Consider the following 14,010-nt stretch of genomic DNA (forward strand, 5'->3'; position numbering starts at 1 on the left):
TTTAACAAAACATTCGTTTATCAACTTCCGCATAGGATAGATCTCATTAGAAAATAATGAAAAATCAAACCTTTTTCTTCCACTTCCATGCTTTGAGGAATTAGCCCCTCTTTAGTCTTAATTGGCAACAAAGCCTTCACTTTGCTTTCTTCTTTACGCTGTTTTGCAACTTTTTCTTCATAAAGATTAGTTGGGGTTCCATCCTCATCTTCATTTTCATCAACAGGTTTGTTGTAGCCTCTAAAACACGAAAAAAGGCTAAATAAAGCCTCCATATCTAGTATGTACTCAGTCATAAAAATTCCCAGGTACTGCAGCTAAACTCCTGTGCTTTTACCTTTTTTTAATACCAATTTTAGAAAAATATGTTAAAATTAATGTCAATAAGCATATCAAAGAGATATATCAAAATATAAGCACATAAGATGACAGGGAGATTCTCTTACTTAGGTCTGCTTAAGGGTGTGGACCCATAGATGATCTACTTATGGACTTTGATCTACTTATGATACCTAGGTGTCGGGAAGATTCCCCACCCCCCTCAATGAATGGTCCAAAAGATCCCAGGCAAATTCCAAGAATATGGGCATAAAATACACTTTACTCTGTGTTTTACTCTATGTCCATCTACACATAACAGTGTAGCTGTCACCACTTTCCTTTAAACTGTCAATTAAATACGTTAAAACATGCTTGCTCTTTACTGACAAATTACATAAAAAAAACTAGTTTTTTTAACTGAAAGTAAGGAGCGACATTAAAACTGAAAACGAACAGAAATTACTCCGTATGTGAAATAGATTGTTCCCTCCGCAATCCCTCGCTCTTTACGCTAAAGCTTTTAATTGTTTTAACAAGCAGAATTGTGGCAAAGAGTCAAACTTTAGCGTAAAGAGCGAGGAATTGCGGAGGGAACAATCTATTTCACATACGGAGTAATTTCTGTTCGTTTTCAGTTTTAATGTCGCTCCTTACTTTCAGTTAAAAAAACTATTTTTTTTTATGTAATTTCTGAACGTTTTTGAATTAACGCATGTTTGATTTTGACTCTCCACACGTAAACTATTCAAATGAAATTTGCACATTAATTTCTTTTTTGGCTAAAAAAGTTATGATCATACGATTTTGAGAAATATGGGATGGGGAAGGAGGCCTAGTTGCCATGCAATTTTTTGGTTACAGAAAAAGGCAACTATTAATTTTAATTTTAACGATTTTTTTTATTAGCAAAAAATATACGTAACTTTAGAATTAACTTACGTAACAAACTTTTATATTCTTTAATTATTATTATGTATATGAGGGGGTTTGTAACCTCGTTAATACCTCGTTCTTTACACTAAATCGTAAGTTTTGTCCCAATTCTTTAAGAATGACCCCTGAATCAGAAAGGCCGTAGAATAAATAGTTGAAATTACTAAAAAACTTAAGCATAAAGAGGGAGGTATTTATCTCTTCCTAAATACCTCGCTCTTTATGCTAAAGTATTTTTAGAACCCCTCATATACGTAATAATCTCTGTTCGTTTTAAGTTTCAATGCTGCTTCTTCCTTTCATTTGAAAAAACGTTTTCATGTTTATTTTTCATTGTTTTCTTATAGTAATGCTAGAGAATCCTGCGCCTTTGTCATTTAATTTTTCTTCCCCCATGAGAGATTCCTCCAAGGAAAGATCCTCCAACATAGCCCCCTCTCCTCAGCCCCACCCCCAAACAAAATAAAATCCCCCTGAAAACGTCTGTACATTTCCCAATAACCATTACTATATGTAAACACTGGTCAAAGTTTGTAACTTGCAGCCCCTCCCCCAGGGATTGTGGGGGAGTAAGTCATCCCCAAAGACATAGTTATTATGGTTTTCGACTATGCTGAACAAAATGGCTATCTCAAAATTTTTATCCGTTGACTTTGGAAAAAAATGAGCGTGGGAGGGGGCCTAGATGCCCTCCAATTTTTTTGGTCACTTAAAAAGGGCACTAGAACTTTTCATTTCCGTTAGAATGAGCCCTCTTGCGACATTCTAGGACCACTTGGTCGATACGATGACCCCTGGAAAAAAAAAACAAAACAAAAAAAAAACAAACAAATAAACACGCACCCGTGATTTGTCTTCTGGCAAAAAATACAAAATTCCACATTTTTGTAGATAGGAGCTTGAAACTTCTACAGTAGGGTTCTCTGATACGCTGAATCTTATGGTGTCATTTTCGCTAAGATACTACGACTTTTAGGGGGTGTTTCCCCCTATTTTCCTAAATAGGGCAAATTTTCTCAGGCTCGTAACTTTTGATGGGTAATACTAAACTTGATGAAACTTATATATTTAAAATCAGCATTAAAATGCGATTCTTTTGATATAGCTATTGATATCAAAATTCAATTTTTTAGAGTTTTGGTTACTATTGAGCCGGGTCGCTCCTTACTACAGTTCGTTACCACGAACTGTTTGATATTAGATTACACGGCTGGAGAGCAATTTTGATTTAGTTTCCACTGATTTAATAAAAAAAATATTTTTAAAATTTATTAAAGAGGCAATAATTTTCCTATTTTTTTGAAAACATGAAGAAAACTGCCATATTAGGTCCAAAATTTTCTAAGTTGAATCAATTCCCCCTTCCATATAAAGGTGATTAAACAAGACGTAGCAGTTAGGACCAAAAACGGGATCATTTTGTTTTGAAATTTTTGCGTTCAAACGACAAACTATGGGGCAATGTCAACCTATTGTACTTGTACTTGCAGTAAGACCAGACGTTCTCCGCCTCACCTGGAATCTGAAACTAAGATGTTTAATAGGATTTCTTTCACCACAAGCTCTCCAAAATCAAGGAATTGAAGCCATTCACGGCCCTTCCATCCTACCTAACCTTACCTAAGCCATCCTTCCATCCTACTGCTAATATCTAGGAGTTTTAACTGATGAATGTCTTAGTTTTAGAGAACATTTAGATTATATTAGTCTTAAACTCGCTAGGAATGATGGCATTATAAGGAAGTTGAAGTGAATTTTCCCAAGAGATATTTTAAGAACACTGTATTATTCCTTAATTTGTCCTTATCTGCTATATTGTTGTACTGTTTGGGGTAGTACATTTCCTTCTCATCTCCATCAAATCCAAGTTTTGCAGAATAAAGCGCTTCGAGTGCTCCCGCTATTTCTACCACAGCTTACTGCAATTGTTTCAACCACTGGATTTTCCATATGAGCAATAGCTTTTAAATGAGCCATTAAACATCTCTCTACTATGTTCTAGTAGCCCACTAGCCCCAGCTTTTTTCACCAGAAAAATGGCATAAAAAGTGCCGTAAGCCATGTGGAATTTCCAGATGGCAGAATGTATGAAAAAAAAAAACAACGTAGATATGAGCAATTACTTTAAAATAAGCTATTAAATATCTATCTATGATGTTCTGGTAACCCCCAAGCAGTAGTAGAAAAAAAGGGGGAAAAAAGAAGAAAAGAGGAGATATATCAATGCTACCAAGGTAAAAACGTGATTTTCCTTGTTATTCATGGTGTAGGACTGTGATTCTCCTATAAAAGGTTTTCGACCACACTGATTCCAATTGTACATTTCGATCTGACGCCATTTTCGACGGGTTTCAGGTCCTTCTTCGAAATCCCCATTAATAAGTTTTCGCAATGTACTTTTACTTTTAACATTAATCCAAAATCATCGTTACCATTCCTGAATCAGCGTCAGATGGCAATTTTTTCTGATTAGGCATTTTTTTTTTCCAAGACTTTTCGACTTTTGGTTACAATGGGCTGTGGTTTCCTCTTTACTAGGTCACAGCTACTGCTACAACCATGATATAATTTTGACTAAACTGTGAATTTCATTGAAAGAATGCGAGAAAAAACTACAAATATCTCCCTATATTTTCGAAAAAATACATTTTTGATCCCCTTATTTCCAGTTAATTGATGCTACTGCCCCTCCCCCCAAGATCCTGAATTTCTATGAACTTCTGGGAACTTCTTATTTAAATTATCAAAAATGCGTGCTATTTATCACTGATCAAAAGAAAAAAAAATAAATAAATAATCATGTTCAGATGTAAAGCGTCTACCTAAGAGGGTAGATATTCAAAGGTGTTTGCCACGAAGGAGAAGTAAAAAGCTTTCTCTTAGGTATAGGGAATGTCTTAGATTTATCCTAGTAAACATGAAGGACATCTAAATTATTAGTATATAGTTTCATTGAACATACCAAAAACATTTAAACAAAAACCTTTAATCTGGTCTTATCAGATTAAAGGCCAAGTGGCAGGAGCATGACGCACGGTCTCAGTATTTACTAGAAAAAAAATAAAGTAAACGGGAGTTCTTCTTGAAATACAGCGTTTCTATTTCTTCAGAAAACGCTTTATGTTCAGAAAATATGATTTATGTTCAGAAAATATGCTTGATGTTCAGAAAACGTGCTTTATGTTCAGAAAACACTTATGTTCAGCCTCAGAAAAGAGTTAGATACTGATACTTGAGGAGCCTCATTTTAACCACAATTGCACTGAACGCTACAGGAACTGGGAACTTCCTGGGAGGGTGTAAAGAGGGAAGCTTTGAATAGATTGGGATGAAAAAGGAGCGTGCGTAGCTGTATTGGCCATAGGCGGCTTGGTGCCGCGGCGAGTTGGTAGTTAGTTATTTGGAAACCTCTGTGGTGATTACAAACATAAACTTTTCCAAATGGTGTATAATTATAACCAGAAACGAGTTTCTATTTTTCCTAGCTTTTCCAAGAACATGACCTAACTTGGTTTTTTATTATTCTAGTAAGTCAAGAGAATACGGCCAACTAGAAAACGTAATCCACATCCAAGCAAAATACATCCTTTATGGCATAATTGCAAAAAGGGGAAATATTTGTAAAAAGGAGAGAGATCATACTACTGGTACTTTTATTAACAACTCACTGCAGGACTAAGCCTGAGCTCATACAGGGAAGTTTATTCAAAGGTTATCCAGAGATGGTATATATAAATGACAGGATACAGATAAAAGATTTAAATAATGAGATTTTCCTAACAGAACCATAAATATGGCTAATTTTTCTATTAACATGTATTTGTGCTAGAAAAGAGGGTCTGGTTTGAGCTGTAAGATGGTACGAACGAAGAAAAAGAAACATATTTTACTATACAAAAGCAGGGATATCAGTAGACTGAAATTACTGAAATAGATTTTACGGTGGATATTTCATAATTAAAGAGCTCCATAGGAGGAAAGAAGAAATACAGTACGGCAACCATCATTTGGGGGCAAAAATCTTTAATTAAACCCATTTACAAGAGAGGCGATAAGAGTGAATTTAGTACCTGCTCGGACATTAGCAACAATAGGAAGGCAATAGCTGATAATTACGACACCAATCAGACTAACAAATGCTGAAGTTAAAATTTTGGGAAAATAACAGTATGTTTTTAGGCAAGATAGAGGATGTATTAACCAAGTTTTAAGGCTGGGTCTAATAAGAAGGGATAACCAGTGCTATCAATACTGAGAAAGAGAAGGAATTCTCAGGGGACGGCTGTTTAAACAAGCCTATAACAAGACTTCCTCCCTCAATGAGTGGCAATTGTTAACGCAAATACAGCCAAGAAACTTAAACATAATTGCAATGTGTAAACCCCTACATGCTTTATGTCGTGATAAATTGTCAGAAGCAGAAATAAAAAATTCTACGGAAGTAGTTTTAACCAGTCAAAAAACCGGCTTATAAATTTTCTTAAACTAAATTTTGTGAAGAAAAAAAATATACATCACAATACCTGACTTTTGGAATAAATGAATATCCAGCAAATTTCCCAGAGGTCTTCAAAAAATTGGTTGTTTCTTCATCCACCATGTCTTCTCTGTCATCTTCTTCAACCTTTGAAGGGACATCCTATAGAAAAATTAAAAATAAATTTTGATTAGCTTTGATAGTAATGCCCCTCCTCAACACCTCGCTCTTTCGCTAAAGTTTTGTTTTACTTTAAAAAGTAGAGTTGTGGCATGGAGCCAAATTTTAACGTGAAGAGCAATGTGTCGAGGAGAGGGGAAGCCCCTTTCATATACGGAATAATTTATGTTTGTTTTAAGTTTTAAAGTCGCTCCTTACTTTCATTTGAAAAAAACTCGTTTTCTTTTTGTTTAATTTCAGAAGCTTTTTTTCAGATAATGCCAGAAAATCCATGAGACACTAAATGGAGTACACGATTTTTGAAGGCAACAGGGAAAAACTAATCCATCAAGAAGTAATAAATAAAGTTATTTTTCAATGTGTTGATAATGCAAATTAACTTGTTTTTCTTTCTTTTTCTTATATATATATAGTTTTCAAAGTTGGAAGAATTTAATTATTAGTAGAGTAAGAAATAAAATATATTCTAACTTAAAAAATAGTAACACTAAATCATTATTTTATAATGCGAAGATTAAACAAGCAATTGCTAATCTAAAGAATGAATTTGTAATTGTGCCAGTGGATAAAGCTAATAATAATTTTGCCATAATTTGTCAGAAGCTGTATTGTGATATCTTAAAAAGGGAGTTATGCACAACTAATGTTTATGAAAAGGTAAATATAGAGGATGAGAATTTAATTGAAAAGACTGAAGAAATACTTTTTAAAAATTTTAATATTAAAATAAATGACAATGATAAAAAGTTCCCTTTCCTATATTGGACTGTAAAATTTCATAAGAATCCCCCTAAACCACGGTTTATTGCTGGAGCAGCTAAATGTCCAACCCGCATTGCTGCTACTGACCTCTCTTTAATTTTAAAGGAAATTGTAAATAAACTTAAAACCTATTGTTCTGGTATTAAAAAATTTTCGAATTTTAATCCATATTGGAGTGTTAATAATTCACTGCAGGTGATAGATTCTTTAACAATGGTTTCAGCTAAAAGAATTGAGTCTTTCGATTTTGCGACAATGTATACTAATTTATCACTTAATTTAGTGTTTGATAATTTAAAAACTGTTATAAAGAAATCTTTCCTCTTATCTAGTAAAAGGTTCTTAAAAATAGACAGTTATAATAAAAAAGCCATATGGACAAACTGCTTTAATACTACAGTTAACTTGAGATGTTACAGCTTGGATATGATTTTTGAGTTATTGGAATTTGTTTTATACAATACTTATATAAGATTTGGGGGTGATCTGTACAAGCAAATTATGGGAATTCCCATGGGGGGGAATGCCAGCCCATTTATAGCTGACTTGTTTTTAAGTCAACTAGAATATAAATATATGATGGATAAGAATAATCCAATTAATTTAAAACATGCTTTGTCAAATAATAAAAGATATTTAGATGATATTTTGGTCTTAAATTGTAAGGATTTCATTGATATTTCTAAAAATATATATCCATCAGAGCTTATTCTTGAACCTAGTCATGGCGCTGGTCATGAAGATCATTTCTTAGATTTAAATATTAATATTTGTGATAATAATAAATTAAGTTTTAAAATGTATAATAAAACGGATGATTTTGATTTTGAAGTGATTAGTTTCCCATTCCCTGAAAGTAATATACACTCAAATATCACATATTCAGCGTTTTTCTCACAGTTACTTCGTTATGCAAGAATTTGTAGTAATTATATTGATTTTAAAAATAGATGTAAAATCTTAAGCCAAAAATTGATATCAAGAGGTTTTTCTGCAAATAAATTAACTTGGCAATTTAAAAAATTTAGTTTTCATTATAACGAACTTTTAAATAAATATCAAAAGAATTATCTAGAAATACTTAAAGAAATTTTTAACTAATTTCGGAGGTTCGAGAAATGTTGTCACAGCGCCATTTATTTTGAATTGTGTTTCTAATTGAGCGGATTTTTTAAAAAAAAATTAGCCACATGGTAAAGATGAATTCTATAATTGTTTAGTTCATTCAGGTTTTTTGCAATGTGTTAATATTTGTGATTTGGTAAAATTTATAATATTTAGTTTACCTATTGTTGCTAAAGGGAGGGATATATTAACAGGATAAGCTTGTTTTGGTTTTACTTGGTTGTTTTACATTTGCTGTTTTTTTTTTCATAGGCATGTATTTTGGGAGTGATACCTGACGCGGGGATGCCATGGATATTCTGTGGTAGCCACAACACTGTGCTGGGTAGAGAATTTAGAGTGGCGAAACCCTATATAGGCCAGTGTATTCTCCTGATGAGCCCTTATGTTGGGTGTTGCCTCTGAATTATTTGTCTATATTATTTTTTCTATTGTTCGGTAAATGACGACTTATACTTATTGACGACATGACTGCCTGTCCATGGATTATTCTTTATGGTTGATTGTGTGTGGCTATGCTGTTTGACCTATGTGATTGTATGGATGAGTAGGGTTAAGGCCTCATTCAAGTGCTGGTCTATATTAATCACTAATTTAGGAAAACAGTCTTCCTTTTCTCCTTCTGTCTCTTTTTTTTTTTTTTTTTTTTTGTGTTTGTGCTGTAGCATTGGTGATTTCTCTTTTCATGATATATCATGAAAAGAGAAATCACCAATGCTACAGCACAAACACAAAAAAAAAAAAAAAAAAAAGAGACAGAAGGAGAAAAGGAAGACTGTTTTCCTAAATTAGTGATTAATATAGACCAGCGCTTGAATGAGGCCTTAACCCTACTCATCCATACAATCACATAGGTCAAACAGCATAGCCACACACAATCAACCATAAAGAATAATCCATGGACAGGCAGTCATGTCGTCAATAAGTATAAGTCGTCATTTACCGAACAATAGAAAAAATAATATAGACAAATAATTCAGAGGCAACACCCAACATAAGGGCTCAACAGGAGAATACACTGGCCTATATAGGGTTTCGCCACTCTAAATTCTCTACCCAGCACAGTGTTGTGGCTACCACAGAATATCCATGGCATCCCCGCGTCAGGTATCACCCCCAAAATACATGCCTATGAAAAAAAAAAAAAAAAACAGCAAATGTAAAACAACCAAGTAAAACCAAAACAAGCTTATCCTGTTAATATATCCCTCCCTTTAGCAACAATAGGTAAACTAAATATTATAAATTTTACCAAATCACAAATATTAACACATTGCAAAAAACCTGAATGAACTAAACAATTATAGAATTCATCTTTACCATGTGGCTAATTTTTTAAAAAAATCCGCTCAATTAGAAACACAATTCAAAATAAATGGCGCTGTGACAACATTTCTCGAACCTCCGAAATTAGTTAAAAATTTCTTTAAGTATTTCTAGATAATTCTTTTGATATTTATTTAAAAGTTCGTTATAATGAAAACTAAATTTTTTAAATTGCCAAGTTAATTTATTTGCAGAAAAACCTCTTGATATCAATTTTTGGCTTAAGATTTTACATCTATTTTTAAAATCAATATAATTACTACAAATCCTTGCATAACGAAGTAACTGTGAGAAAAACGCTGAATATGTGATATTTGAGTGTATATTACTTTCAGGGAATCGGAAACTAATCACTTCAAAATCAAAGTCATCCGTTTCATTATACATTTTAAAACTTAATTTATTATTATCACAAATATTAATATTTAAATCTAAGAAATGATCTTCATGACCAGCGCCATGACTAGGCTCAAGAATAAGCTCTGATGGATATATATTTTTAGGAATATCAATGAAATCCTTACAATTTAAGACCAAAATATCATCTAAATATCTTTTATTATTTGACAAAGCATGTTTTAAATTAATTGGATTATATGTATATATAAGTATTAGATAAAGTTAATTTTCAATATGTTGATGATACAAATTAACTTGTTTTTCTTTATTTTTCTTACAGTCGAGGATTGTAATATTCTGTTATGTTTATATGAGATATTTTTATTATATGCTGCCTGATTACATAGAATAGAATTTAATTTAACAATTTCTTTCACAGCATGGTTGCAAAATTTGATTTTTACATCAAAGATAGCACTAGGATATATATATATATATATATATATATATATATATATATATATATATATGTATATATATATATATATATATATATATATATATATATATATATATATATATATATATATATATGTATATATATATATATATATATATATATATATATATATATATATATATATATATATATATATATATATATATATATATATATATATATATATATATATATATATATCATATCGAAAGAATTTGACCTTCGCGTCAAACATAATCCAAACAAAATACATTATATACCTGTTAATTTAAGCATTGCTTTCACAGCATGGTTGCAAATTTGAATTTTACGTCACAAATAGCACTAGGATATATATATATATATATATATATATACATATATATATATATATATATATATATATATATATATATATATATATATATATATATATATCAAACAGTTCGCGGTAACGAACTGTTGTAAGGAGCTACCCGGCTCAATAGTAACCAAAACTCTAAAAAATGGAATTTTGATACCAATAGTTACATCAAAAGAATCGCATTTTAATGCTGATTTTAAATATATAAGTTTCATCAAGATCAAGATCATCAAGATCAGTTATACCCATCAAAAATTAAGAGCCTGACAAAATTCGCCTCATTTTAGAAAATAGGAGGAAACACCCCCTAAAAGTCATACAATCTTAACGAAAATCATACCATCAGATTCATCGTATCAGAGAACCTTATTGTAGAAGTTTCAAGCTCCTATCTACAAAAATGTTTCGCATTTTTTGCCAGAAGACAGATCCACGGATGCGTGTTTATTTGTTTGTTTTTTTTTCCAAGGGTGATCGCATCGACTGACTGGTCCTAGAATGTTGCGAGAGGGCTCGTTCTAACGGAAATTAAAAGTTCTAGTGCCCTTTTAAGTGACCAAAAAAATTGGAGGGCACCTAGGCCCCCTCATTATTTTTTCCCCAACGTTACCGGGTCAAAATTCTGAGATAGCCATTTTATTCACCATAGTTGTAAAACCTATTAACTATGTCTTTGGGGATGACTTACTCCCCCGCAGTCCCCGTGGAAGGGGCCGCAAGTTACAAACTTCGACTAGTGTTTACATATAGTAATGGTTATTGGGAAGTGTACAGACGTTTTCACATGAATTTTTTGGTTTAGGGGGAGAGTTGAGGGGGGGGGGGTTACGTGGGAGGATATTTCCATGAAGAAACTTCTCATGGGGGAAGAGAATTTCAATGAAGGGGCGCAGGATTTTCTAGCATTATTTGAAAAAACAATGAAAAATAAATATGAAAAGTTTTTTCTACTGAAAGTAAGGACCAGCATTAAAACAAAACGAACAAAAATTATTACGCATATGAGGGGTTTACCTTCTCGTTATACCTCACTCTTTACGCTAAAGTATTTTTAGTAATTTCATCTATTTATTCTACGGCCTTTGTGATTCAGAGGTCATTCTTAAGGAATTGGGAAAAAATCTAAGCTTCAGTGTAAAGAGCGAGGTATCGAAGAGGGTTGAACCCCCTCATATACACAATAAAAACATACGAATATAGAAGTTCGTTACGTAAGTTAATTCATAAGTTACTTATATTTTTACCAATGAAAACGTTTGTGAAACATTAAAAGTTCTAGTTGTTTTTTTTAAGTAATCAAAAACTTGGAGGGCAACTATGCCCCCTCCCTCCCTTCTTTTTTCTCAAAATCTTCCGATTAATTAATATGCAAATCTCGTTTTAATTATTTATGGGCGGAGAGCCAAGATCAAAACATGCATTAATTCAAAAACGTCCAGAAATTAAATAAAAAAACTAGTTCTTTTTAAATGAAAGTAAGGAGCAACATTAAAACTTGAAACGAACAGAAATTACTCCGTATATGAAACGGATTTTCCTCCTCAACGCTCCGCTCTTTACGCTAAAGTTTCTTAATGTTTTAAAAATAGAGTTAAGAGAAAGATTCAAACTTTAGTCAAACATATCATATCGAAAAAGTTTGACCTTCACGTCAAACAAAATCCAAGCAAAATACATAAAAAAAAGATGAGTAAAAACTTAGTTAAAAAGTCAAAAAGAAAAAATTAATACCTGCTTTTTAAATATTCAAACCTGACTTGGTTAATTATCTGAAGCTGCTATCATAACATAGTTGAAAATTAGTCAAGGTTAGACCAACTAAATAACTTTTGGCGAAACAGCCTTAAGTTTTTGACTAACTAAATAAATTTTGGAGAGAAAGCTTTAACGTCCACTATACTTTAGCCCCAGCCTCGTAATGTCCCATGTATTTTGTCATGTGTCATTCTTGTTTTCACTGTGTACCTACAAACTGAATCAATGATGACAAATCAAGAAACAGAAAAACACACAAGAAATATATAATTTGGGCTATATATTTCCACACAAAGGAGAGAGAGGGGGAGGGGCAAAGTATAGAAAAAGTACCTTCAAATTGTGTTACAAAAGTTTTCTTTTTACATATTATAAGGTAGGAATTATTTTCTTAACCTACTACAGCCCACTGTCCTATTTATAGGACAGATGTTTTTTAAATTATTTATGGAAAAATTTGTAATGAGAATAATTTGCTTTGTGTGACAATGACTTCACTGGTGACCAAGCTACCTAGGCTAATTTTTGAAGGTCATTTGATAGTTCATTATCAGGTCATTGAGGTTATAATCAGCATAATTGTGCAATGGTACTTTTCAAAATTTGGTATAAAAATAGTTAGCGCTCCCCCAGACAGTGGTGACTTTCAGCAGTTAGACAACTTTATATTTAACCGCACTCCTGAATAACAACAGACCTAGCAAATTAGTTCAAAGTTTTATGGTTTTTTACATTGGTATGATATATATAGGACAGTGGATCTAAGGGTTGCTTTTGGTACATGAAATTTCAAGGGTTGCGTTTTTAGTGCTAATTTGAGTCAAGATTTTTTTCACTTTTTTTAAATGAAATTTCTTGATTGGTCCTTTGTTGTAACAACTTTGGAAATATTTTATCTACGCTTCTTCTGGTTTCGGTCATTATTCTCTCTGCAATTTTCTTCTGGGTGTTCACTTATACATTTAGCTCAATTGTGATATTCCTGTGATGGTTTCTGTTGGTGTTTTTGCCTGTTTTCTCTCATTATTAATCCATTTTTTCCTCTTCTGATCAGTTGTAAGTAAAATAACAATCATGATGTGGGTTTTTTGTCATCCTTCTCCTTATACCTATCAGTCACCATGGAAAAAAATATCTTTAAATCTGCATATACATTTTGTTTGTCTTCCAGATTTCTCCAGACCTCCTAGAAGACAAAGAATTCGCATGTGAAGATATTCAAGGTGTTCTCCTGCCTCCTGATCCTGATTAAGCATGTGATGAAGATGAAGGAAATGATGACGACTTTGCGGCTCCGATTGTGAATGACGTCCCAGGAACTGTAGAAGCCGATTTAAGACCAGGTCCTCTCTAAGAAGAACAATTTGAAGACATCAGCAACATCATCCCAACAGAAAACTCTAATGAAGGAAAATCTAAATGAAGGAAGCAAAAAGAAATTTATTCTTGGCAAAACTTGGGCGAGGGAGCGGTTCAGGCGCTTGAATAAGCCCGAGATGCAATAGAAGGAAAAACACCAGTAGAGGCTTTGGCTCTGTTTCTAGACAATAAATTCTTTGACTTCATTTCTCGTGAAATGTTTAGATATGCAACGTCTAAGGGAAACTTCGACTTTACTATATCAACTGGTGAAATCCATGGGTTCGTGGGAATACTGTTTTTTTCGGGCTGGAACTATTTGTATTCCCAAAGACCTTATTGGTCAGTTAATGAAGACCTTAAAAGTGACCTGGTCAAGCAAGCAATGTCCAGCAATTGATCTATGAGGATAAAAGAAAACATCCACTTCGTGGACAACAATACAGTTCAAAGCTTCAGAAATCAACAGGATTTCAAAGCAAAGCCCCTCTTCGACATAGTCAATGCAAACTTTCAGCAGTTTAGAATTTTCTCTCAGCATCTGTCCATTGACAAAATGATTATGAAGTATTACAGGAAACATGACCTGAA

General features: G+C 32.7%; 1 protein-coding gene across 1 annotated transcript in view; it reads right to left on the reverse strand.

Moving 5' to 3' along the window:
• Positions 1 to 14,010, reverse strand: part of LOC136041672 (nucleolar complex protein 3 homolog) — a gene marked incomplete in the record, with an annotated part of 87,476 nt that overhangs the window by 56,735 nt on the left and 16,731 nt on the right. Inside the window, 2 exon segments of the mRNA XM_065726390.1 lie at positions 71 to 240; positions 5,778 to 5,893. Coding sequence (XP_065582462.1) covers positions 71 to 240; positions 5,778 to 5,893 — 286 coding nt within the window.

The sequence above is a fragment of the Artemia franciscana genome, unplaced genomic scaffold (assembly GCF_032884065.1).
Source record: "Artemia franciscana unplaced genomic scaffold, ASM3288406v1 PGA_scaffold_32, whole genome shotgun sequence".
Classification (NCBI taxonomy): domain Eukaryota; kingdom Metazoa; phylum Arthropoda; class Branchiopoda; order Anostraca; family Artemiidae; genus Artemia; species Artemia franciscana.